General features: G+C 38.1%; 1 protein-coding gene across 1 annotated transcript; it reads left to right on the top strand.

Annotated features, from left to right (window-relative positions):
* Window positions 1-273: 273 nt before the first annotated feature.
* LOC135173150 (homeobox protein OTX2-like) lies at window positions 274-27620 on the top strand. The gene is made up of 4 exons (XM_064139840.1): window positions 274-790; window positions 17497-17950; window positions 22231-22385; window positions 25289-27620. Exons 2-4 carry the CDS (start codon window positions 17725-17727, stop codon window positions 26000-26002), a joined length of 1095 nt encoding a protein of 364 aa, XP_063995910.1. The 5' UTR covers window positions 274-790; window positions 17497-17724; the 3' UTR covers window positions 26003-27620.

Consider the following 27620-nt stretch of genomic DNA (forward strand, 5'->3'; position numbering starts at 1 on the left):
GGCTGCGCCGAAGATGTATCAAATACTTTTGGTTATCCCCACTCTTGTTGCCAAGTTTCCCTCCACCCGTCGGCACTCGCGATATTCCCTTCTAAGATTTTACAGCCCCCCCCCCTCCCCCTCCAACAGCCAGGGCAAACCGCGGGCCCGGTTATCGAGCGGGAGAGAATAGAGGGACAACTATTTCGAGTTGTAGAGCAGCGCCATGTGTTAGCGGTGCTACCAAGAAACATCGAGCGCAGGAGATGTGAAATACAAGTCGAGAGAATTCACTCGTCCCCGTCACATCGTCTCACTAGTCGCCCAGATAATTACCAATATATTCATAATATTTACTATTTGACACTAAAAGTCTGATAAAAGACTTCCGGGAATAGAGGTATTATCGTCATTGTTGATTGAAACGAATGAATAGCGACGAAGAATCGCTCAATGACATTATCGTGAGTTTAAGTTTGGTGTCGATAGGTGGGGCGGGGGAGGGGGAAATATTTTTAGGAAATCGGCGTGCTGGATATTCTTTACAGCGTAACGCGCCCCTTGTGCTCTAACGACAAGTGAATAATTATCAGTTGGCCGCTCATTGGAGATTGAATTTACGTTTGTGGGATATTTCCGGGCGATGCCTGGCGTGTGTGGGGATAGGCGGTGGTGATAAGAACTTGACGAGGACTTGGACAGCTGAGCGGGGAGTCGTCGGCTCGTCCAGAAATTTGGACTTTTGTGGAGGTGGAGGTGTCACGGTGGGAGATAACTCGCTTTCTGGGGAGGATTTTTTTCAGCAGAGAAGGTGAGTGATATTCTTTTCTTCTTTTTAGGTGGATTTTTTAAACCACCTTTTTTCAACTATTGAGAGGGCAAGTTGGCTTAGGAATTTATTTATTAAGATGGATGAATGAAAATAAGGAGTATGAATTTGTTTCTATTTATGAATCGAGATTCTCGACGTATACTCATTCGAGTTGATAGGAATGTGTCAATAAATGGAAGGTTTCCTGCCATATTTACAAGTAATTCTGGAATGTGTGAACAAAATATCTATATCATCGATTATGTAATTTATTGCTTCAGGAGGTTACGAAGGAGAGGAAAAAAATACTAGGTTATTTTTTTTATTTACTAGGATAACGGCAAATCGAAGTTGAATGATGGAAAATACTTAACATTTGGAAAAGTAAAATTATAGAGTAAAATTGCATCGTTGGTTCAACAGATATTGGAAAATTCATAAGAAAACCATTTGATGAATAGGTTACGTCATTTGTTGACATTTGATATGAGAGAGTGGAAAATAAGTTTCCTATATTTTGTTTTTACTCGAACAGGACGAATGGAAATTGCCAACTGATATGGAGGATAATTAGAATTTAATTTATTTTTTGATTTTACGGTTATTTTTTGAGGTTTAGAGCTAGAGTAGGTGTATACATTACCAAGGAGTGATTGAGCATAGGAAAAATATGTAAATATCTAACTTTCAGATATGGTTCCTCGGCATTTTTCAATGACAATAAAAAAAGTGGTATTAGAGGAAAAATTTGTCTGAATTTCATACATGAATTAAAGTGTTCAGGCACTTGATGTTCATCAGCCTTCTGTGATATCTCTGATTGAAGAAAAATAGAAGAGAAATTATTACTCGCTTGTTTTGATGGTTTTGTCATGAATTTCCTTTATCACCTGATGTTTTCCATCACATTCAATATATTTATAGTGAGAAATACGCGAGTTGTCAGTCCATTATCTCTGGCGCCTCGTCATCGCTGCTAATTGTAGAAAGGAAATCTTATTTCTTGCATGTGTAGACAGCTTACAAATAGTGAAACTTATTTGTTGAATAGAAAAGGGTGTATTTTTTCATTTGCAAAAACTAGGGTTGTGATAAGTGAAGTCAATTTACAATTTCACGGGAAAATCAGTAAAATTTATAGCTCTCCATGTCGTGGCCTAAAATGTATTCGCATAAAATAGTACACGTTTTTTTACCATTACTATACAAATATTTGGATTATTTTATTGGATGTTTCTAATTTCTTTTCGATTTTTGAAAGGTTTCCTAACATTTCAATTTTGACATTTAAACAAGCAAGCCTGTACAGTTCAAATAATAGATTCATTGTATTTAAAGAACTCCGAACCATTAAAAATAAAATTGGAGAAAAATCATGAATATTCATGTTTTTTTTCATAACTTTTATCAAAAAATTCCGATTAAACTGAGTTTGAAATTCAATTTTTTTTTCAAAAATGAAGATGAAAATCTCATCACGTATCCCTTCTTTTTTCATAATTTCTGATATTTTGTAAGGAATGGTGAGATGACTTGTCCCGACGGACCCACCTTCTATGATTACTCTTTACTATAACCATCCACCAGTCCGGGCGTGCTCGGTTATAATACAATAATATAAAAAGCGAGGAGCCCGAGAAAGGCCCTGTGGAGCATGAAGACGTCTGTCACACGTGAAGTCCAAGAAACTGATTTTCTCGTATACCTGCAGCCGAAACATAAAAAAAAATATAAAACCCACATTCTTCATATACAGTGGAAGAAAACAACTCGATATCACAAAATTAATTTCTTCAGCCGAATGTATCATCTCTTGAGGACGAATGGTTTGGGATGAGAATTTTTCCAAAAACGAACATCTTTCGACACTTAGGCGGTACCGAAAATGTCGTTTTTTCTTTTTCAAATAAAAACTACTCGTGCAAAGTGGCAGCTCCATATTCAGAATATATTCAGGCTAAATTAATCAAATGTAGGCGCCAGGATTTTAGCTGAATAAATCATTTTTCCGCTATTCCATATTTTTTTCTTAGATGTATATAACTACACGACTTTCGATGGCTCGTCACTCCTATCGCCGGGCAATACGATTACTTTCTCAATCCGTTTACATCATTCTGAGATTATAAATAGAATGAAGTAGAAATTTTTGTGACGAAATCCAGAAGATTTCTACCACAAATACAATGTTTTATGAAAACAAAATTAAATTTTGAATAAATCAGGGTCAAAACGGTGATTCTTATGTGCCAGGGGTTTGTGGCATATTGGATGTTCACCTGACAAACACTGGCTGCCATAAATCTGGAGTCGGCTCCGTTGTTGTATCGGTGATTTACGAGCCCCGGTCCCGTCTTCAAGACGCAACTAATATCATTTTTTTTTTTTTTTTCATATCCTCTGAAAATCAAGTTATGGAAGGAGGAGGATTACTACTAGTTGCCATATAACGTAGTATACCAATGGTAAATGGCAGAGTCATTGAACATTTTAATTAAGATTCATGGTGGGCACTTAAAAATATTCAATTTTTTAATGCATCATTGCATCATTGGTAAACAAGTTTGTTAAGAAGAGATTTAATTATAAAAAAATCATAGGTTTCTTTACCTTACATAATAATATACAAGGGAGAGTGAAAAGTGCTTTTTGAAATTATCTTATTTTGAGTGTAATAAATAATAGGAGTCTTTTCACAAGGAAAGAATAAATAAATAAATATATTGATTTCTTCAGGAAGAATCAGACAAAACTATTTAATAATCACATCAATAGTAAAACATTTTACTACTATTACTGATGACATAAAAACATGACAGATATGTCCATTGAATGTCCACAAAACCACTAGGATTGCTTCCAACAACAAGGATTTCAAGAAGGACCTCTGGTATTTAACCCTCCCCCCGTTCCCCCCGTCCCCTGAAAATGAAGAAAAGAGGCGTAAGTGTTGGTTGGTAGTTTTGGCTGTCGTTATAGCCACCTAATTAGCGGTTTCGTGAAAACACCATGGGGGGTTCGAACCTCGGAGGATACCGTCGGGGCGGAACACCTGGACGCATGCCGCAGTGCGGCATTCTCGGAGGCCGAAAAATGTCGGACAATGATCGAAGAATGCAGAATGAATACAGTTGAGAGATATTTTTTCTCCCATTCGCGTCGTTTGAATTTTTATTATTTTTCCTTCATTAAAAAAATCGTCCGCGATGATTTTTGATGCTTTTTTTTCGCAAGCAAAAATATTCAACGGACAAGGATCTATATTTCATATTCATTATAGTTCCACACTTCTCGTTGTGGCGGCACTTTTTACCATTTTTTTTCCTCTCATGGATTTTTTTTTGTTCTTGTAATTTTTTTTCCCTTGCTGCCGCTATCACTTTTCAATTATTCTTTTTTCAATTCATTATCGTTTTTTGGACGAATTTATAAAGGGAAAAAATCAACTTTGAACTGCCGTCATTGCCAACGTGCCGCCACTTCGCTTCTTGAACGCCTTTTGCCAATGAATGTATATATTAAGAACGGGTTTCCTACGCGTCCGACCTTCTCACCGGGTGTATGATTCGGACGAGTTGTCCCTGCAGATTGGAATGAATGTGCCTGTGCGCAGGCATGCTTGTCTCATCTTTGGAATTGTATACATTCGGGGATGGAATCTTTAATGTGTTGGTTTATTCGGTGGACATTATCGTATGTGAATATCTGGCGACATGTCACAAGTATCTATCAGACACTGGAAAAGGCTCTTTAATTTTCACATTGTAAATGGCTTTTCGTCGTTTTATTTTCCTTTTAGTAAATGACAACAAAGCTCCGATAAAAATGATATTTCATCTAGCTAAAAGTACCGCATGATCGATAAAAAACATTTTCCTCCGTAGAGCATATTCTAAGTAAGACCCAACAAGATGCTCGAGTCGCATGTCCAAACGACTCAAAAAAAAATCCTATTTCCTTTTTAATTTAGTTTTATATCACATATGAAAGTCAGAAATAGGGGGCGTCAAATAGAAACAGCGGAAGGCATGGAATGTTATCCACAAAGGTGTTGAGGCATTTTCTACCACATACATATATAGATTCAAAGGAACATCTTCTCGGTTGAGAGAAAGAGCGACGGAAATCGATATATATTACCGAGCTCCAGAGGTACTCCGGAGTCTGGAGGAGGGCTCCGAGTGTTAGTGTAAAAGGGTAAAAGGACGGGGACATATTTTATATTTATGGCTATTTGCCGCTACTGTGCTCATCGCAGGATCCGTCGCCAGGCGGCAAGAAAGAGGTTGCCCTCCACCCTCCGCCCTCCACCTCTCACGCTTCTCCGCTTTATTTCTCCTTTTTTTAACGGACTATCTCTGTATTATATTAGTGTATATATGAAAAGAGAACCATCAGAGCGACAGTCGACTACTACCCGCTTCTCTCGTACTATAACCCATGTGTCATCTAACGTGGCTGGAGACCATTTCGTTTTCATGATATGCCTCGGGCGATCTTTTTCATTCCAGGGACTCATCGTCTAGATGCTGTACAGGCTAACTCATAAAATGAACCAGCTCTTGAAATTGAAAATACTGTAGAGGCCGAGGGTATTTCACGGCTTTTGCTTCAAATGGCGACAACTGACCCTCTTTGCAAAGTTTATTTAAAAATATATAATCTCAGTTGGGATAGCATTCAAATTTTTTCACCGGTAGAGCAATTCATTTGGTGGAGGTGGGGAAATTTTCCCTATTTTATGATGATGAAAATGGAATACTACAATTACACGGTAATCATAAACGAAACCATGAAAAAATCATCTCGAGGAATAAAGAGTCAATTTAATGCATCTAGCTATTGGCAGTAAATAAATCAATGCATTGAATTGACAATATGATTTTTTTTTTCAATTTCGCATATAATTATAGATATATGAATTGATGTTTTTCTCCCTGTATGAATATTCTGCAAACTGACTGTACGCAGTCGCAAAGACCGTCACTCAATTTACTAAAAATGTGTTTTCTAATTTTTTTTAACGACTGTACTTTAATATTTTCGTATTTCTCCTGCTTCTCTCCATTCTCCCGCCCACATCGTCAGCTCTTTTATATTTCAACATACCAACACATATACATACACCGGGTGTTACCTCTCTCAAGCTTCTGTATACAAAATTTATGAGAGTAGTTTTGCGATCTCTCGGGGAAGAACTCCGTGGAGGCTTCACTCGTTAATTAACGATTGTGCCACCGATTTTTTTTTATATGAAGTTTTTTTTTATGTTTATGCAACGGCGACTCACTCCCTCGTTCACACACCTTTTTTTATGTTTTTGAGTTGGTCCTAATGATCGATAATATTTTCTAGGATTTTTTTGGCTCTCGTTGAACTTTTCGTTTTACATCCCCGGGGTCCGCTTGACAGATTCGGCGCGGAAAACGAACTTTTGCAATAGCTAATATTTACTTGTCATCTGACGAGTAAATAAATATAAAAAAAAATATCTTCCGCACTTGTCATCCCTACGAGAAAAACATATATTTTTTATTATTCAATGTACGGCGTTGACGATGTCATTTGGATGATTTGAAAGATTGAAAAAAAAATATCGTATATATAGTTGTGCCAATTATATTTGTTTTACATTATTATTGATATTCTTTTCTCAGTGTAAATGACGTAGTGAAATTGAATTTGTGAAAATTGAATGAAATTTTCTGCCCACTTTATGCCCCTCCATTCCGATTGTCACAATTTAGCTCAATTAAATTTCATTTTGAACACCCCCAGAAACCCTTAAAAAATGCTTGAAACTTTTGAAACTCCACTGAGCCAACGGCACGTTACAAGGGCCGAAGAAGCTCTCACTGTCGGTGAAGAAAAAAAAAAATATTCAATGAATCGGAAATCCAACAAATGCTAAAAAGTTCTTTACTAACTTGCCGATACTGTGAATATTTACTCACGGCGCTAGAAGAGCCCCGTCGTTCAACACCGAAGGGTACGAGTAAAAATGCATCGCGTGAAAACGTTCATCGAAGCGTTAAGGGGACATGGTTGGGACTACAAAAGGTATTTGAAGGGGCGTTGGTTCAATGTAAAGGCGATGTAGAAAATGAGAGGGAGGGAGGGTGAAAACGTGGCTGTATCTAAGTAGTCTTCTCGCACTGCGGGCATCAGGCGTCAAGGGGCCGCAGCACGCTTCATACTCGAGATTCGCATCTCCGATGCGTAAACTTGAGAGCCCTCAGTTTACATCTTTTCCCACTAAGGAGCCACAAAAACGTTTGTAATCTTCCCGTTGTTCTCTCTTTCTTCTTTCCTCGTTTCACCTTTTTCCAATTTTCCCTTTTTCTTTACTTCCTCGGCCGACATATTTTGTCCGGTTTCATCTGTAGCATTTTTTCTTTAACCAAGCAAATAGCAAAAATCAATAACAATATTAGTTTGTGAAAAATCATTTAGAAAGAAAGAGTAATTTTTTAAAATTAAATTTCTACGATAAAATATTTTTCAAAAGGACGAAAAAAAAAATTTCATTATAATAATAATTTAAAACAATTATTCAGGTAAAATTGTTAATTTTGATTTGAAATATCATTTCGAGAGAATTACATAGATTTTCCAGTTAATACATGCCATTGGAAATAAGATATTCCTTCGATGGAATTCCAATTTACATCATTTCACGTTAGTGTCAGTGAACTTGAAGGTTTCTTCTCACCTGAGGGAACCTGACCTCAACAGGAAATATAAATTAATTCGTTTCGCCCCGTTTTCAGGCGCTAGGGGTGGGACACTAGTCGAACCATTTGTCCATTTAGTTTCCATTCATTTCTCTTTGGCCTATAAATTTTGGGTTGGAAGGTGCCTCTTTATAGAGAAAAATAGAGAAGGTTAGATTTTTTTCCCGTGAGAATCGGAGAGACGTGCGGGTGTATGTGAATTACACTTTATTCACTATTGAAATTCATTTCAATCGCAAAGTGACTTTTCAACACTTATATACTAGTAAATTTTGTGATCCTTCAATTTTTTTGCCTATTCAATAATTTGACCGGGGTATTTTTGAATCTCGAGGGCAGCTTTACACACAATTGATCGGACTGAAGATGTCAATGAAACCGCCATTAGGAAAATAAAAACAATTCTATTAGCAAAAAGTAGAGAATGTGAGGGGTAAAAAGCACAGTGGTCGCATTCTTGGCAATAAACGGCTCGTTTGCCAGTGATTACGTAGCTGTGGGGATGGACGAGCCGCAGGAGTTCCCTTGAGGATATCCGAAAAGCCCCTCCACTCTGAAACCCCACGAGTATACACAACACGCTGTTAGTTTTTTCCTTGCGCATTTTGAGGGATGCTATGAGCCTGATATTGAAGCTACCACTAGTCGATGGCCCTATTGAAATAGTCATTGCGATTAATTCCTCTCTGGTGCTCTTGCCGTCGTCCACGATTTTTCAAATATTTTCGCCCTTATCCCCCCAGTCACACTACCGGCTAGATTTTCCCTGATAACCCAGCCTGTTGTTATTATCAGCGGGACATTTTCGGGGGCTTTATACGCTCTCTCCCTCCACCACCCTTGGATGATGAATATTTTTATGATGGAGAGAAGATCCCCCTTCTTGATACCTATTTCGTTAACGTAATTTTATGGGCCGACGATTGGAGCTGATAAATTGTTTGGGGAAGAGGAGATTGTGGGAATTTGTTGAGATTGGTTGTGATCATTTGTGAATTATCCGCATGAAATAATATACCTTTTCAACCAAGATTTGTGTTCGGAACAAAATGGAGAACAAACTCATGTATTTTTATGATTTTTACAAGTCATTCAATATTTACATTTCGGTAACTAAAGAAAATAAATTGGGAGAGATTCGGACATGATTTTGTCTATGAGCAATATAGTTGTGAAAAATATATCTGGCATTTCATAAGCAATGGCATCTCGACTTGGGGCTCAATTGAACAAAGACATAGCCATCTTTACTCCATCTCTAAAGCCTGCACATCATCCCAGATCCAAATATCCGGTCCAAACATATTTCCAGTTCCTAGATTAAAAAAATCGACTTGGAGACTTCTCAAATACCGGAATGAACGTGTCATGAAAAAGAGTATAAGCTTTTACCTTTTTCTCGGAGGCGAGAGATTTGATCTAGAGCGGGGAGAGAGAAAAAAATTTGAGATGGTGTCGAATGCTTAAAAGGCCTCAGTCCTCACATTGTCGGATTGGAGATCTGACAGCTTGGCCAGCACTTCCGTTGGAATAGTTTATATATTTTTGAAACCGTCGTCCGTGCATTCACGCTGGATGAAAGGAGCCAGCCTCTCCTCCCGGTGGATATTAAAGTCACGAAAAATATTTGGGATATCGGGGGACATGATGTCCGACATCAGGTTTCGTGGAGTATAGCCTTAGATATATGAATCAGTATGATTCTGGCTCATGTTCGGCTAATTTACCGGTGAGATTTCATTCATTCTAATTTCATGGAAAATTATGTTTTTTTTTCTTACTGCCATACTTTTTCATTTTTCAATAATATTAGTTGCCATTGAAAGGGCTTTTATAAAAGTGAAAGTTAATTTTACAGAAGGAAGACATTAAAAAGGAGTTGAGGAGTTGTAAAAATTTTTCTCGCCAATGGGAGCGTAAACAAATTGACCAGAGGCAATAAAACTTCCTGGAAAAGTCCACCGACTCCTGATAACGTAATTACAGCAATCCCTAAAGAGTCATGCTATTGGGCTAGACGGATCATCCCCTCAGGTAGTGGGAATTCCCCCACAGGAGCCAAAATGTTGACCACTTTCTCACATTGGAAAAGACATTTGCGACCTCTACCCAATATTGTCTAGTCCATCCCCTGTCTACGACTCCTAAATCGTTTCTCTGTCGGCGGTCATTGATTAGTCTATCGGCTTTCGCAACAAAATTATTAAATGGGTTTCCAATTAACGCAGCTGTTTGACATTCTAATTAGGAGCCCCTATTGCTGTGACCAGGAAAATGGATTATCCTGTTTCGTTTTACAATGTTGAAAATTCGGTGCTCCATCCATTCCAATGTCGAGCACTATCTTCCAAATGAATAAAATGAGAAAGAATCATAGTTGCATAAAATAAATCATTAGGTATGGCTTTTCGATCGAGTTTGAAAATGGAGGCGATGCCAATAACTCCGAATGAGTTTGGAAATTCAACTTTTTATGGAAAAATCAAGGATTACGGAAAGACCCATTTTTTCAACTTTTCAAGATGAATAGCAAAGTCTATGGATGTTTTTATTTATACGTAATTCAAACTTACACTTTCTTTTAAAGCAAAAAAAGAATCCAAGATCCCATAAGCCAGTTGTTAGCCGAATAAAATATAATAAACACCAGGAAATGAAATTTGTCTCGTCGAAAATGCTCAGTAGTCGACATGAATAGGAAAATGACCTGGCTTGTTCGTAAGAGGAGGGGGGGGGGGGATCTGGCTCTGAGGTATCTTTCTTCTGGAACGTAAACGATTCGTTACAATAGCTTGTACACACGGAAGAGCGTATCCAAGGTAACAATGCCCATCGCTGACGTGTTTATATAGCTGCGTGGCGGCTGTTGTGCGCCCCGTAAATGCTTCTACCAGGACTGGTAAAAAATAGCGAGACCAAGTGTTGAAAATTTTTGTTCCTTTTTATATTCGTGTTTTCTTACCTAACCTTTGAACCCCCCCCCCCTCCCCCGCCTCCAGCCCTGTCCTCTTCCGGAAGCGTGTAATTTAGTTATAGATCGCTTTTTTTTTTTTGATAATCCAAGGGAGGGGGCTTGCTACCGTAACTTTATTTACATAGGAACGATGATGGATGGGTAAATATCGGCTTTGTTTAGATCATGACTTTTATGGCGGTTCTTTCTTATATTGCAGTGATTGTTGGATTCGGTAAAATGAGGGTTCGATTATTCCTAGGCCGATTTACTGTTAATGATTCAATGATTGCAACTATTTCTTTTCTTTTTCAAATTTTTTCTTGATGCCAAAAAATTTGAAAAAATTGTCTCTTTTGCTCAATGCTCAAATGTTCAAGACAATTTTTGGTAACTAAATGACGAGATTATTCTCTGTTCAAAAGAGAACAACATTTTTGTTCTTTTAAAAGCAAAAGAATTGTACATCTTCCGAATGAAGTTGTCAAGTAAAACTCATCATGGGGTCACTCTCATCGCCACTGAAAAAGGTTGCGCTGGACCTTTAAAGACTACAAGGATAATTCTCCAACAATTAACAGGGTCCAGTTATTTTTTGACCATTTTCAAACATTCAATAGATGTTTCGCAGACTCCCAGTTGAACGCTGGGTTTAACCAATTTGATTCATAAGCTTCTAAGCTTTAAGCTTGGATTTGTGGCTTAGTAGTGATGGTATTTGCTACCACGCACCATCGTCAGTTTAACAAAGTTACCCACTGCCTCTCAAAAGGCATTCCACTCTGCTACTCCAACTATATTCGACCAGGTAAAATTACCTTCGATGGCCCCCTGACACGAACTCGCCACCCTCATCTGCCACCTCGCCAACACTTCCAAATTCATCCAATATCAATCAGGTATTGGCTAATTTTTTTATCCCTTCTTTTTCTGACAAATGTTTGCAATGGGTTGATGAGGTGTGTCAGGTAGGGAAGGCGCGTGTGACCCCTGAAAATTATGGAAGAGGCGTGGGCTATTACCCTCGGCCCACCCCTGATTTCGAACCCACATTTATTCTCGCCCTTTTGGAATGCCGCTGCTCTTTCCTCCCGTCCCCTCACAAATCATTTGTGATATATATTCTTCCTCATGGGGTGGTTACGCTGCTTTGTTGGTACTAACTACCAGGGCGGGAATGTGGCTATGGAACTCGATAATTGTCGTATTGATGAGGTGAAGGTGGAAACAGTAGGAGGGGTTTTCTTTTCAATGTCTTCTGGCAAGTGAGAAATAACATTTGACTTTCATGAATTTGTAAATTGCACTCTTTCAAATATTTATCATAAATAATTTACATATCTGAACTTGAAATCGGTGAATATTAGAAAACAAAAACAAATTATTACAATAATTAGAATTCATATAAAATTCAACATACAACGATGGCAAAGACTGAAAGTATGCGGTTATTATATTATATTATAAACTGTGGCCACCGTCAACATTAAAATACAAGCGAAACAGTGGCTCTATAAAAGTGGAGGGGGACTATGGAGCTTTACAGATGCACAAGAAGTTGAGGGGAAAAAAATAAAAAATAAATAAATAAATAAATAAATAAAAGTGGTAAAAGGCGGTGTGTCTCCTGTTGGCGTTAGCTGGCAGTCTCAGTTGGGCGTCTAATGATGATCTACGGTTCAGCTACCGTGCACAGCTTCTATAAACCTCCTAATTTCTCCTCTATAAATTCGTTTGGTTACACCCGGTTTCTCCTCCATACATACACACTTATGCTCTTCATCTTTTATTCTTTCATTTATACACCGTCTTTTTTTCACCTCGATCCTGGACGACCTTGCACACTCTCCAGCCTTCTTCTGCCTTATTCTTACTTCACGATATATGTATATCCAAAACTATCATCCTTCTGGTGTCGGCGACGAGAGCCACCACTCGTAAATATATAACTGTTATTCATATTCATCCATAACAATGACTATCATTTATTATGCGGATGAACGCTGGCATACCGAAGATTAGTAATAAATTTAACAAAAAGAGAATCGCCAGAGAAATGTTTTTTTTTTTTTTTGTCAGTTGGTGGGAGATGATCGCATGGTTGGGTATCGAATGGTCGTTGGTAGGTGATGACGGCTATCGGGATCACAGTGAGATGACTGTTATTAAGACGGTTGATATCGGATTGTGGGGAAAATTGAGTTATTAGAATTATTCACTGCCTTTGGCATCATGTACCTAGGCGTGTAACCGTAATGTGCTTAAATAATTATTTCATGAAATCGGAAAAAAATTGGACATCCGAAGTGCAATTACTTGGCAGAACTATTGATTTCATAAATATTTAGACTTGGCTATTGAAAATAAAAATTGTTTTGTTTGTAACAGAAAAAAGTGAGTGAATTGTTTTCATCTGTAAAAATGTTGAAATTTATTTATTCACAATACGCGGTAGAGGGCATGTGGGCTGGAGGGAGACACAGAATGTATGTGTATGTATAGATTTAAAAGAGAGAGAAAAGGAAGCAGAAAGCATGAGGGGGAGCCGCTGGAAACTGAAAACACCAAGGGCGGAGCCATGCACACTCGATCCTCATGGGAGGAATATTAACGCGCATGAGCAACGGACTCCACCTCCGCGAGTAACATCCACAATCCACCCCATCCGGTTTTCCACACATTGACCTCAAATGTACAAAATTCACATTTCTCATTGTCTCAATATTTCACTTCTCAATTCTTCAGGTACTTCATCTTTTTTTTTTTTTTTTTTTTGGACGGTCCGGGACGGATTTATTTCATTATATTGTATGGTTTGCATGATTTTTAGAGTAAAACCGAGTTTCACTTGCAACGAAAGTTCTGCGAAATTAATATTATAAGATAATAAATTTGAAATGATAAATTTTTCATAGATTGAAAGTCATGGGGGCAGTTGGCTTAATTAACGAAATGCCAAGTAATTGAATAGTTTTGTACATTGATATTTTAAAGACCGAGATCATGTAATATGTTTGCCATTGTTCTTGAATTGCATCATAAATTGTGGTTAGTGTCAATCATAATGACTAATTGTAAATATATTGGGGAATAAAAGGCTCATAAATTCTCATGAAGAACCATGAAAGAAAATAAAAGCGGAGTTGGTAAATTGACGATAGTTGAGTAAAAATGGTCGTTATACTGAGGGTAAAATCATGACCACACAAGGGATGGATTTGCATCCAGACGGAGTACCTACTTCTGGCGCCGTAGTATTCCCCCTTTATAGACGAGCCGAAACGTCCTGGTGATTATCCCTTGCACCTTTTCTCAATGAGAAACGGGTCTCGAATGTTTGGGGAAAATCAGTAATTTTTTTCCTCTCAGTCGGTTTTAATGGCAATATCTCCATTTGGCAAGTGCTATCAGTATTGACGGGTGAGATACTACTCCCCGACATTGGGGCGCTGATAATCTTGTGGGTCTACGGTCCTATTAACGAGACCCTACGGGGGACATCTTCCGGGTACCTCTCAGGCCCGGCCTAACCAACATTCTAAATATATTGTAAAGCAGGACTTGAGCCTATCCACCGATAGGCTGGTCACTGACACCTTTTAATGTTTATTCGTGGTTTGTTAATACCCAGAAGATGGTTTTTCAGAGGAGAAGTAAGGTGTATTCAAAAATGGTGAAAACTCATGGAATGTCCCTGGTTGTCAGTGACATCCGCCATTGGGGTCATCATTCCTCCGGAGGGCTTAAACGATGAACGACCGGGGGAAAGGGGAAATGGCCTGCGTACTTGAAAAGACAATGGGTTTTTCGGGAAGAGGTGAGCGGGGGGGGGGGAAGAGGGTCTAGTGAAGCTTAATAGGAATACCGGCTTATGATAAACATCTCTATAGCTTTTGTTTTCGTTACTTCTTTCATTTTTATAGACAATATCCAAGAGGATTTTTGTGTCATAGGTACAGTATGATTTTTATTTTTTCGTGCAATCGGAAAATCATCTTTCAATATGGCATATTCATATTGTACAACGTTGACCTAGAAAGGTCAGTTATAATTCGCAACTTGGGCTTCCCGAATACAGCACTCACTCGGAAATTGTCTGGTGCTGATTCAGCTTTGAAATAAAATTTGAAATTTTCGTTGCTGATGACAAATTAAAACTTTAACGGTCAAAACAACTATCATTACCCAAGGATTTAGTAACTTTGACGGAATTTTCGTCTTTGTGCATCAGTTTTCCACCAACTCCTTCCATAATTCCTCCAATTACTATCCAATAGATTTGCCATGCACATGTAGAGCTAAACAAAGTACTATTCCAGACCAATTTAGCTATATCTCCCTCAATTTGAGCCTCACCCGCCATAAGCGGATCGACTGGCCTTTTAATGTCCCGTGTGGTTGTTATATATACACATTCTAAACGTTGCGCACTCGACGCTAGTCCGCCGGAGAAGCCTATAACAAACATTATCCGCCATAATGCTATCGTGTAAACATATCTACTCACGTATTTCTAGAACCACAATCCTTCACTTCCAGACATCAGCATCAACTCAGGTGAAAATAACAAAAAATTAGTACCTACCATTATATTCTTCGGTTTTACTCTTCGCACGTCTTCCGGACCCTAACCCCTCAAACAAAGCAGTGGATGAACCGAGTTCAAATAAAATAAGGGACCCATTTCACACAGGAAAATGAATAATGTGAAGAGTTTGGTTAAACGTTTAGCGAGAATGTTAAGTTTCCGACGGGATAATCCGCCCAGAAGTTCCCCATCGGGCTCCACTTCCGCCTGTAGCACGCGCCGCATTTTATATTTATTCTACAACACTGCCAGTTCAACTACTTGATGCCTATTATAAAGTTATTATTCCTTTTATGAGTCGTTGAAATATCTCCAAATTTTTTGCAATTATTTTTATACAAGTACGACTATGAATTGAAAATATGAGTGAATCATTAATTATTTATTATTATTATTATTATCATTGATTGTTATAAAATAACAATATGAATTACAATTAGAACGATTGAAAATAATCACTTTTTGAATAATTATCATAACTTTCACTGGCAATTGATAAAAAAATGTATGAGTAATAATTAAAAAATTGAAACCACTGCCATTAATTTTTTCCTTCTCATTATTTATTGATCAGAAGTGAAACTCGGCATCATTTAAACATGCATTAAGACACACCAGAGTATTTTATATTGTATAAATTAAAGAAAAAAATTGCGAAAAAGAAAGTCGGCAAATTGCCATCGATTGTTTAATTTGCATCACAAAGTTATTATTTCTGTTACGAGCGCTATAAATATGTCGAAATTTGTTTCCATGCAATTTTAATAAATAGCAGAGAGATAATTGGAAACAATTTTTTTTCAGTTTTGAGTTTATTAATAAAAAATGCATAAAAAATAATTGACGTTGTCGAAAACTGAAGCTAAATAGAATATACTATTAAAAGAAAAGTACAAGAACAGAAAAAAAAAAACAGTTAAATTGCTGTGATTGTGGAAAAATATGACCGTAATAGTCAGTCAATATATCTGGTTGATAATTGGAAATTATTCTATTTAATATTATTGTAAAATTGACTGGCACCAATAGATCCTGTTACCATTGCGCGAGCCATTCATACGATTTATCCCCACTTCATCCACCCAAGTTCGTAGCTGAGGCCCCCTTTTATCTCAAAAATCTCCCCCCTCCCCATTCCCTGACAGATTTTTTGAAAGGGACCTCTAGGGCCTGGAAAACTATTAAGGTGAGGGTACACGGGGTGGGGGTAGCCAGAAGTTTGACCGACTCTGTTCTCATCTGTTCCATTAGTCGTATTCCGTTTCGGGTCGAGAGTACTTTGCCGTCGCTCGATTAACACCTGATATATGGTTTATTGTAAAATGTTTCGTGGCTGAATTTATATCGTGCTGTGCAGTTGACTAGTGTTAATTTTTACGAGCTTGGGAATTATCATTGTGGATATCGTCGCATAATGCCTCAATTTTTAACGTAAATTGGTGAGTTCCGACCTCAAGCCTAAGGTCATGCCAAAATTCTTTAGTGTAAACTGTTCAATAAATGCAATCGTTTATTATTTAGATAAGAATGAATAAGATCAAAGTGGCTGAGATTTCAAAATATATCCGTGGAAACAAAACTAAAACATTATCCATATGTGAAAAAAAATAACCACATCTACTGAGCAATTCGGTAGATCATAATTTAAAATTTTTATAATTTCCTTGAACAATGCATCCTTGACAGATTGATAACTACTGAATGTATTGTTTCATTGAAACCATCAATTGAGTAATAATTTCTCATTAGATTCAAAAAGTTCTGACGATCGGAAAATCGCTCAAACTATAGGAATTTCACAACGTAAAGGATTCTTAAAACATAGTCTTGATAAACAACTAGACAAATCTTAAGACATGGTCTTGATAAACAAAATTTTCCCTATGATTCTCCACTTGTTTTTCCGGTGGATAGTGATATAATAATTTATAATATCTTCTATGTATGGAAACAATTCTGTCTGCTTATTTTACAGAGCTTAAGAGATCGTAAATAATAATTTTTATAATGTTCCTAAAAAACTAAGCCCTACTAGATTGGTAGATGTGTGGACATATTTTTTAAAATATTTTGTAAATGAAAAGTTTTGCATCGATGTGAATTGTGAGCAAAAAACCCAATTTCAGAAGAATAAATTTATAATTATATTATATGGAATTTCCTGCTACGCGAGTTTGGCAATGTTGAAGTTAAAAAATACAGTGACACATTTCTGTAGATGTCATCAGGTTTCTAGTCGGAAACAGTGCCCGATCAAACGATACAATTTTGACAAGTGAAATCGTAATTCAAAAATTGGAAAAAGCCCTTTATTAATACGGAAAATGTTGGGAAACTTTACTCCGTCGCCGTTATTGAGATATCAATTAATTTATTCTAGTGAACATATTAACGCAAAGTGATAAATCAATTAATAAATGTTTGTTTTTAGGTGGAGGACTACGTGAAGGGTGTGCAATTGAGGTCATCTTTGAAATCATCGTGTCATACTGATGATAAATTTGAAGAAGGAATAACACCTCGGGCCACAAAAAAATTGGAACAGTCGATAGGCTCGCGCGAGGAACCGTACTGGTGGTGTGAAAATTACCTAGCTAACGATTATCAGAGAGATAAGAGTGCAGCGGTGGCGGGTGAACTGGCTTGCCTCGCGACCTATATGGCGGGGTATCTGAAGGCGGCGGGCGCAACGTGCGCCCCAACCGGAAGTACCCAATATCATCCCCATGGTCACCCAGCCATGGGTGTTGGCACACATCCCCATCCACATTCTCATGGCCATCCTGGTGGACCACATCCTGGTTTACCCTCGCCATTTGCACTTGCTACGCATGGACATCCTCATGGACATCCACTAGACCATGGACTCGGTGCGTTTCCACAAGGTTTGTACCATTATTTTGAACATTGGAATACTCCTAAAAAGTGATGATTAATTATTCGTAATGACTTAATTTAATGGGAGATTCTATTGTTAAAGTTTTCATTGACATTTAATTAGCACATGGAGTTGAGTTTTCATTATTATTCCGAATGTTAGTTCAATTTGATTGAATTGACAGCTAAAAGAAGCTCTCACTCCACTCTGGTTTCACCTATTAAATTAGTCATTAAATTTCACCAATTAATTGATAAAATTCACCAACTAATATTCATTGCGTTCCTCGGCGAGTTGGGACAAGATTACTAAAATTCTTCAATTATTTTTTTCCTCTTGCCAGCTATTCCGTAAGTCTTTTACCTAACTATACATACGTGAGTTCCCCCTGTTTCCATCATCGATTATCATAGAAATCAATGCATCGACTGAAGCCCCACGTACAGTTGGTTACATGGCTTCTCAACCCAGACAAATTTTCACATACTTCTTCCCGCATATTTTCCCGTCACTCCGGAGTGAAGAAAATAACATCAATGCCAAATAAAAAGAATATCTGATTCTCGGCTAATTATAATGAATTTTTACATTGCCTCTGATGGTGGCTGGAGTAGGAACGTTATAACATGGGGCGTATATTCATGCTGGGGGGAGGACTTTACGTGGGTAGAGGGAGGAAGGGGGTTGTGAGAGGTATACGAGAGGAGAAGGAAAGACAGATAGAGTAAGCCGCTTATCAGGGTGGCGGCAGGCCGTGCGGGACCAACCAACGCTTATCGCCCAGAGAGTTTCCATGGAAACACGGGACGATCCAGTATTCCCTCTCTGAGAGTAGTCTCCCCTCATAGTAGTCCCTGTCTTTCCTCTTCTTTTATAGTCGCCATATACCAGGTTTCTACGCATGGTAGCCACTTTTAAAAGTCCGAAATAGCATCCATCTCGCCATTCAGGTAATAAAAAAAGATTCGGGGATGAAAAATAAGTTTATCGAGCTGTACATTTTTTTGTCATTCTAGATGACAATATTTATTATAGTGAGAATAGGCCATGATTATTGAAAGTATAGTAAATAAGAAATGCCGTCAGTTGCACTCTTTACGAAAACAATTTTTTTTTCTTGTCAAATCGTGATAAACTATTCATAGAGCATTCAGTCAGAAAGGAACCTGTCCCTTCTGTTACATAGGCAATCACTCAATTACGTTTTTTTTTCTCTTTTCGGGCGCGTGACTCGGCGCGTGTCAAGAGGAGAGGGTAACTACTCAAGTTGACCGCGTAACGAAAACGAGGACCCTTCTTCACCAAGGCAAATACACCATTTGGAGTTTATCTACGGAACGTGTGTCGATATCGGGTGGGTGGCCGAGGGAAAAATACAGACTGAAAATGAACGAACGAAGACGAAGAGGCCTCCCCTATCCGTAACCAAATATAAATCTAGGCCTAATTGGTGGATAAACACTTGAGACTGAGTGAATTGTTGCGTTATTTTTTATTGGTTCGGAATTGATGTATCATTTCCTGGGATACCTATATCCAAATATTTGACGACAATGATTTTCACTCTAGACATGTTGATCTTTTTCATTTAACACTTGGATTCAGTGATAATGGCCATTTTCACCATTTCTAAGGCTGGTATTCCTCAAAGACTTTACTCAACTCACCTGAAATCATTTATCGCCTCATAACGGGATCCTTCATATTTCACATATTTAATTTTCATTCGGTAATAACATCTCGAGAATTAATGGAGCGAAAGAGCCCGCTAATAGCCGCCCCTCTCCAAGAATCCAACTGCACTCTGTTTTTTGCATTACAACGGTAGCTGAGCTGACCAAATGTTTTCATAACTGATGGTCTTTCGAAGAGGTTTTCCCGCTGCGTGTCGACCCCCTCCCGAAAATCCGAGAGTGTTTATGTCGATGAGGGGGAGGAGAAAGGGTCGAGCGACGGCCACGTGCCTGTCATCCCACGGCTTCCCTAATAATCCGTGCCTGGCGGTGCGTTTTAGCTTTTAATTAATTTTCGATTCTCCTGTGACTCGGCGATTTTAACTCTGTTCATCTGCTTCTTCAAGTTGATGTCCCATCGTCGGTAGCATTCTGTGAATATATTTGAAGATAGCCATGTTTTTCCGACGGAGAGAATTTCCACTCTTGACTTTTTGACGCGAGAATTTTTTTCTTTCTCTCAATAATTAACTGTTTACAGTTACTAATTAATAATAAATAATAATGAAAATAATCATGATTATAAATTAAAAATTGTGTTACGAAATTCCAGGCAGCTTGTGTCCATTGCTGTTAACAATTCATATCGCTGAAACAGTTAATTCAACTATTCTGATTCCTCAAATCTACAAGTGATTTAATGATCGAATTAGGGGGATGGACTTAGTGAACGGGGAGAGAAAAAAAATCCAATAAACATTGGAAATAAAATTGAATATTCAGTCGTTAGACGGGAAAGAGGAATAAAACCATCATCGTCTGATCTCATTGCAGGCCAATGAGCCGCGTAGTCACCCCCTCGAGCCCCGTATAACACACGCGTCGACGATAACAAATCGAATCATACTAGTAGGACTATGCCAGCGGGTGTTTACCGAGCCATTAGGGGTACCATTTCAGGAGTCAAGCACACATATCACCCGCACGCACGCCCCTTCAGTATTTTTCACGCCGACTGATTTGATTTTCTTCGGGGAAGGGAAGTCTTTTTCATTTGTTCCAACTAATTACGATGATTATTTCGCTAGTGAATGGATAACATTTTAATGTTATTTTCATGTCAATATATGGAGAGACATTTTCTCCTACACATTGATTCATTCTTCAGGGAAATGTGATGCAAGACGCCGATTGGCACTCCATGCTTTTGCACTGTCCGTGCTTTTTTTTTTATTAAAAAAAAAATTAAACCAAACAAAAGACCGTAGTAACATGAAATTCCAGAGTGCAGAATCATAAGATGTCTAGTACTCATGCAACAATAATGCCAAGCTTGCGGTGTGCGGGGCATGAGAGCTGGAACGAACGCGGAGACCACACAATGGCAATGTTTACGGGTCGATCGATGCTCCCGGTTTCTGCGGCCATGTTGGGTAACCCCACCTTCTGGTTATCTCCTTGCCAGCCACCGGATTGCGACAAAAATAAAGATGGAAAAACAAGCAGTGGGCACACACATATATCTATATATATATATATATATATATATATATATACAGCACAAAGGAACAGAAGACGAAACGCTCCGAGATCCCTTAAAGATCTACTAACGAACTTGCTGACTGAGATACAGATACTTTTGTGTACCTACACGCACTGTATATTCATAGGATTGATTGGAAGAGTACAAAAGGAGTAATACGTACAGTGTAATCATCGGATCTATGATATTTATCTCGGACATTCACTTTTAGACAAAGTGACATGGTTTGACTGATTATCGCGTGGGTGGATGTACCTTCGAGGTGACGGCGCATTCGTTACGCCTTGAATATGAATTTTGAAATATCAAGATTACGTTTGGCGTACACAAGTGGTAGTAGCTTCCAGTGTTGGGGCTACTTGTGTGGAAAATTGTAAGGATTATTAGTGGAAATGACATATATCAACTTGGCCTGAAAAGTTTGAATGAAAAAAAAAAAATGTTTTCACTTGTTAAGTTAGATCACTTCACTACTGAATTCCTTAGAGTTCATGAACATGTATTTTTCATGACAAGACATCTCGACTACCACCGCATCTGATGCGTTGTTGTGCCGCCTGACCGTGTCATTGACATCATTCACTGGCAACTATTGGATCTGCCTTTCTTCTCGATCGAGGAGCCAGAGTTGAAGAGCAGCTGCCATAAAAGCCCATACCCAGGAGAGACTAGCTCCACGAAAATGTACCTAGAGTGACCCTACTCTCCTTTTTTTATTTCTTTTTGTCTTCAGTGAGAGCTACCCCCATACTTGGTTCCCCCTTTTCCTCATAAGCGGATTACGTGGGATCCGAAACGACCAGAACAAGGCTCGATGGTGCGTTTGGGCAAAGGGACGTCGACTAAAAATTACGCTATCGCGACCTCTCCACGCTCTTTCTCCTCCCCCCTGACACTAATACTTTTTCATGCCAACATCCTCACTCTAAAATATATATCTCAGCTTTCAGATGTCCCTCCATGATGTGAAGAGATAATATTTCTAGTCTTATAAATATGTTTATGGTACTATTAATCGAGTCGTAAATTGTACTTGATGTATGGTAACAATAAGTTTATTTATTGTTTCAGGTGTTGCACAGCGAAAACAGAGACGGGAGAGAACTACATTCAGCCGAGCGCAGTTGGATGTGCTTGAAGGATTGTTTACCAAGACTAGGTATCCAGATATTTTTATGCGGGAGGAGGTGGCGATGAAGATTAATTTGCCGGAATCAAGAGTACAGGTAATGTTAATTTGAATGATTATTATTGGGGGAGATAAATTGCCGAGTATGGCGAAAATTTTCGGAACGTGAGTTTTCAATTTTTACAACTCTTCGCTCTCTGCGAGGAGAGATCGGCTGGTTTTTCACAACAGTATTTGTGGAAATGTCATTTTAATTGGTTGCTCGTGAAAAATGGATTTTTAAAAATTATTCTTCATTTAAATTTTCATTTCATCATCGCACGTACATGCCCGCCACATCGTGCAACTTTCGCATTCTGTATAAATCACTTTTGTTCGGCAATACATCCCGCCCTCTCGCCCCTCCCAACCCACGGCTGACGATTCGTGCCGAAGCAATGGATGTTGAGATTTGGGCTATTTACACAAACCTCGAACTACTCATCGTCTCACACCCTCTCCATTGTCCCTGTATTGCAACAGAACAGAGGGAGAGGCGGTGATAGATGCCTTGACCCCATGTGTCGTTTTCTCGTTGACATTTTTATTGCGGTCTCTGTAACATCTCTATTTCACTTGGGGTTTTATGTGTATTAGGAGTGGGTGTAAAAGCAGCCGATGGCTATCATATTTTTTATGATAGTTTCAAGTTTTTTTTTTCCAAGCCACACTGGGTTACTTTATGAACGAAAAAAAAATGCAATTTTATAGAGTGTATTTTTTTACACTTTTTCCAAAATCCATAGACATAACAGCCTACCGCCAAAATCAAGAACATTGATTCCCCAAATTCCCACCTCTTACTTAATCCTCCCTGAATGGTTCACAACTATGGAAAGGGGACCATCGGTATACATCGGTATACATCGGGAAGGGGGAGGAGGAAGAAACATAAAAACGCGAATAACACTACACGGAGTAATACACATCTCTCAGTGCTAGCGTGCACGACCAATTGTATTGAAGGTCCTGCCATGAAGCGGGGAGAAGAGAGAAGAGTCGGAACGAGGAAAAAACAGCGAGACTGAAACGTTAGAAACGACATACAGTCGATTTGTTTGTGGATTATAACCCTCCCATCGGTGCTATATACCCTCCCTCTCTTCTAGAGGGTTTCAGACCGCGATATATACGCGGCGAGAAGCGATGCAGCTGTGTTACTGCTTTGGTCCTGTATATTTTCCATCCTAGTTGTGCGAGAAGGGAGGCATGTGTGACATTTTTCATCGGTGAAAAAAAATTATTGTCTCCTTACACAGCTTTATACACAATCCTCTTCCGTCTTTCTCTTTAAATTTTTGCTCGATATTTTGCTTGCTCTTTCATTTTGCAATGGTGCTGCACAATCAGACAAAATAACTGTGAGAAACTTTTAGCACGAGCCGAAGCTACAGAAAACAACTGGACAAGATAGAAAACACTTTTTCTTCACTCTGTGTCAGGAAGTCAATTTTTGCACAGTGTGGTGAGAAATAATATTTTTTGCCTCGTTTGTACTCGATAAGAAATAATAAAAAAACATGTAAATAGAGCGAGTTTAATTGAAATGAACACCAGTAGACTAGTGTTTCATTTGTTATCCCAATTGAATTTCATTAATTTAACTTTACCGCACCGCGCGATATCGGAATACGAACAATCAGTTATCAAAGGATATAAACCAGATGGTGATGACAATTTGCACCTTCGTATCAATGAAGGGTGTGAACACTACGAGTTGGAGACTATACTAACATGGGGTGAAGATATATCCCCACAGGCTGTCTGTTTTTTTAGGGTGCGTGGAGATGAGCGTTGCACACTTTGGCTTTCAATATTTCCCTTGTGATAACAATTGCCAAATAATAATACATAAAAAGATTGCATGATCGATTAAAAAAAAAAAAAAAAAATCCAGTGATTGAATTTTTGTTAGAAATTACAAGAACGTTGGATTAATTTGTGGCTTGATTTTTTAAAATTTACCAGGTGTATCAAAAAAAGTTGCTTCGCACGCGAAATGATCAATTCCCAGTATCCGCATTTTAAAGATTTATTTTTCGATGATAATATAAATAATAATAATTTATAGATCCGGTTTTAAAGGTACCATAGATTCATGACATCGCCCCTTTGGTCACATTGTATTGCGCAGGGATTATACCCTAGGGGAAATATAGTGGCGTATTTCTTGGTGTACATGATTGCGGCGTACATACACATAGGACCTACGTCAGGGGGTAGAATGTGAAAAGAGAAAAGAAGGGAGAAATGGAAGGCCGGGGGGAGGCGGGTTTTTTCCTTCTTCATGCTCTGTGTACATGAATAAAGAAGAGTGGATTTAGCGTCCCACATAGATATTCCCGCCCGCCCAATGGTGAAAAACCAGAGGGGGGTACAACGTCTGTTTGTTGTTACACTAACGCCACCGTGTGGTTGTGTTGAATTTCTTTTATACGGGGGGAGAGCCCATCGTGCGGCAGTCTTTAACTCCTTTTATCACCATTCATTCATTCATTCATTCAATTTTTACCTTACCTCCCTTCAGTAGCATCTTTGAAATCTAATGTAACGTTATGATTATGTTTAACTCCCCCAATATTTTATCTCCAATCACTGCAGATATATCCTCTCATTTTTTCCACAAGAGAAAACGAAAATTAATTTTCCTATTTTTCTCAACAGTTTCACAAGCGATAAATTTCTTTGAATATTGGAATAATAACCATTAAACGAATTCTAGCTTTATCTATGCATCAGGACATTATTATTACGTATTAATAATGTGTGATCTTGGAAGGAAGTGAATTACAGATATTTATTATTATATGAATATTTAACACCTTAGAATTAGAAGATGAAATATTTTTTATGAAATTGCAGTGCTCTTTCGAATAAAATTTTTTATAAAATCGTGTTTAATTGAAAGGCTTTTTCAGTTTGATTGTAATCTTAATTTGTTAAATATTTATCTGATTAAAGGTCTGGTTCAAAAATCGCCGAGCAAAGTGTAGACAGCAGTTGCAACAACAACAGCAGGGTCAGCAGCAGCCACAAACCTCCCCGCCAAAAGCATCACCAAGACCAAGCCAGTCACAGAGTGTAACGAGTAAGTTAAGTAACAATCCACCAACCCCAAGTCGTCGTTCCTCACCAGTATCATCACCCCGTGGCAAAGAACCAACGGGTTCAAACTCCCCATTAGTAGCGACAAATACTGTATATCCAAGACTGGGTGCTACACCAACTGGTGGTAGCGGTGCCAGTTCAGCACTGACAACTCCATCACCGCCGTTAACCCCGGGTTCAAGTCAACTACCACCATCTTCCTATCCACCGCCAATGAATCAGATTCATCACAGTGATTACGGTTTTCCTTGGAGTTCAGCATCACCTGGATCCGTAAATAGCCAATGTTATCCGGGCCAAACATACAACACCTATCAGAATCCATACACGTCCAGCGATTACTATCAGAGTCAGCTCTCTCACATGCATCACAGCCCGCAGAGTAATTACCATCATCACCATCATGGACAGTATCACCACAACATGACATTAACATCGTCAATGTCACACTTAACTGGACACCATCATCTCAATGCTGCGACAGTCAGCGATATGACGACATCATCAACCACTGATTCCTCGGAGGCTTATATACTACCTGAGCAGAAGTATCAGGCAATGGTTTAGCGGCCGATGGATTTGACAGATGCTCACCAGGAGCGCAGAAGACTTACTTCGGTCCATGGAAAATCAAGCTTCGAAGAAGGGACCCTCATGGAGTAATGACTAGTCGATTAGAGGAAAGATATTACCTTTGATTTATCTTACGGGACAATGCAATTCGTGTAAATGACAACGACGAGATGTTCCTCTGGGTTATGGAGATGGCCCAACACCGTCTGTCATCTACAGGCAATTGATCATTGATAACCAATAGACTAATTTCAATTTCGCGCTTTCTTTTAAGTATATCATTAAATCGATACCATCGGTCTCGGGATTCTAAGCAGCTGACGTGAGAGAGCTTATTCATAAAGCGGAAAACTAAAGGTAACAAAAAGTTGGACTGTTCATCATTTCAAACAACATAATGATAACATCTGAAGAATATTAAATTAGTTTTTTGATTTGTGAATTTTCTCATCTTTTTGTGATTGGAAGGGGAGAAGGCTTTGAATCGATCTCACATGGTCCTTTATGGAATCAACGACCAACTCGGGGCTTTGCATAATTGTTTACTTCACTTCAAGTTATATATATACATATATATACATACATACATACATATAATATATATATATATATATATATCTCTGCCCATATATGATACTGTTCATAATTTTTCCAATGAGCATTCTATATTTACAAAGGAAATAACAAGAATACTTGCACAATTATTATTTGCATTGTCACCGTTATTCCATTAATAGTTGTCCATATTCATAACGCCTGATCGCCGAATATTTTCCAGCGAGTTTGTAAATATCATTTTACGATTGTATTTAGTTGAATGAAGAGCCAACTGTATGGATATAAAAAAAATGCTGAGAAGATGTTGAAAAATTGACTAATGAGATATACCGATGGGATTTACTTTTAGAGATTTAATCATTGTTTAATTTTTGACGTCGGATATGTTGAAATCCTTTCAGCAGGAGTACAAAAGAGGGGAGGATTCATTTTTTCCATCATCAAAAAATTAATAAAATGACTTAAATTTTATTATTTGTAAAAACCTACATGAATACTTCTCGTGATGAATACTGTGGAATAGACTGTATACAAATTGAAACTGTTAACATTAAACCATATAATAGGAGAAATTAAAATGAATAGTGTTAATTAATGAGAGAACCGAAGAGTGAATGAGAAACTATAATCCTCGATGTATATTTCATGTATGCAGAAACTTTAAAATGTGTATATTATTCGTAAAATAGTGATAAAAATGATAATTCACCGAGAAAGAAAACTATTACTTAGGCTAGAACCGTAAAGATGATGTAGAAACGTGGGAGAGATGATTTTACAGTATAAGATATACTCTGCGCACTTCGGACATTAAGCATTTAATTTGTAATAAAAGAACAGAAATATTTCACTGAGAATGAATGGACTTATGCTGTAAAAATTCAACACCAATGTATATAACTCGATTCACATAAATATATCAGCAAAAATATTCTACGTAACGATATTTTCCGTTACGTTGAGTGAGAGGAACAAATTAAAGAGACAAAGATATCTTCTTACGAGTTAAAAAAATTATAATAAAAGAGAATAATCATAAATTCACTGAAAGAAA

The sequence above is a fragment of the Diachasmimorpha longicaudata genome, chromosome 2 (genome assembly GCF_034640455.1).
Source record: "Diachasmimorpha longicaudata isolate KC_UGA_2023 chromosome 2, iyDiaLong2, whole genome shotgun sequence".
Taxonomy (NCBI): domain Eukaryota; kingdom Metazoa; phylum Arthropoda; class Insecta; order Hymenoptera; family Braconidae; genus Diachasmimorpha; species Diachasmimorpha longicaudata.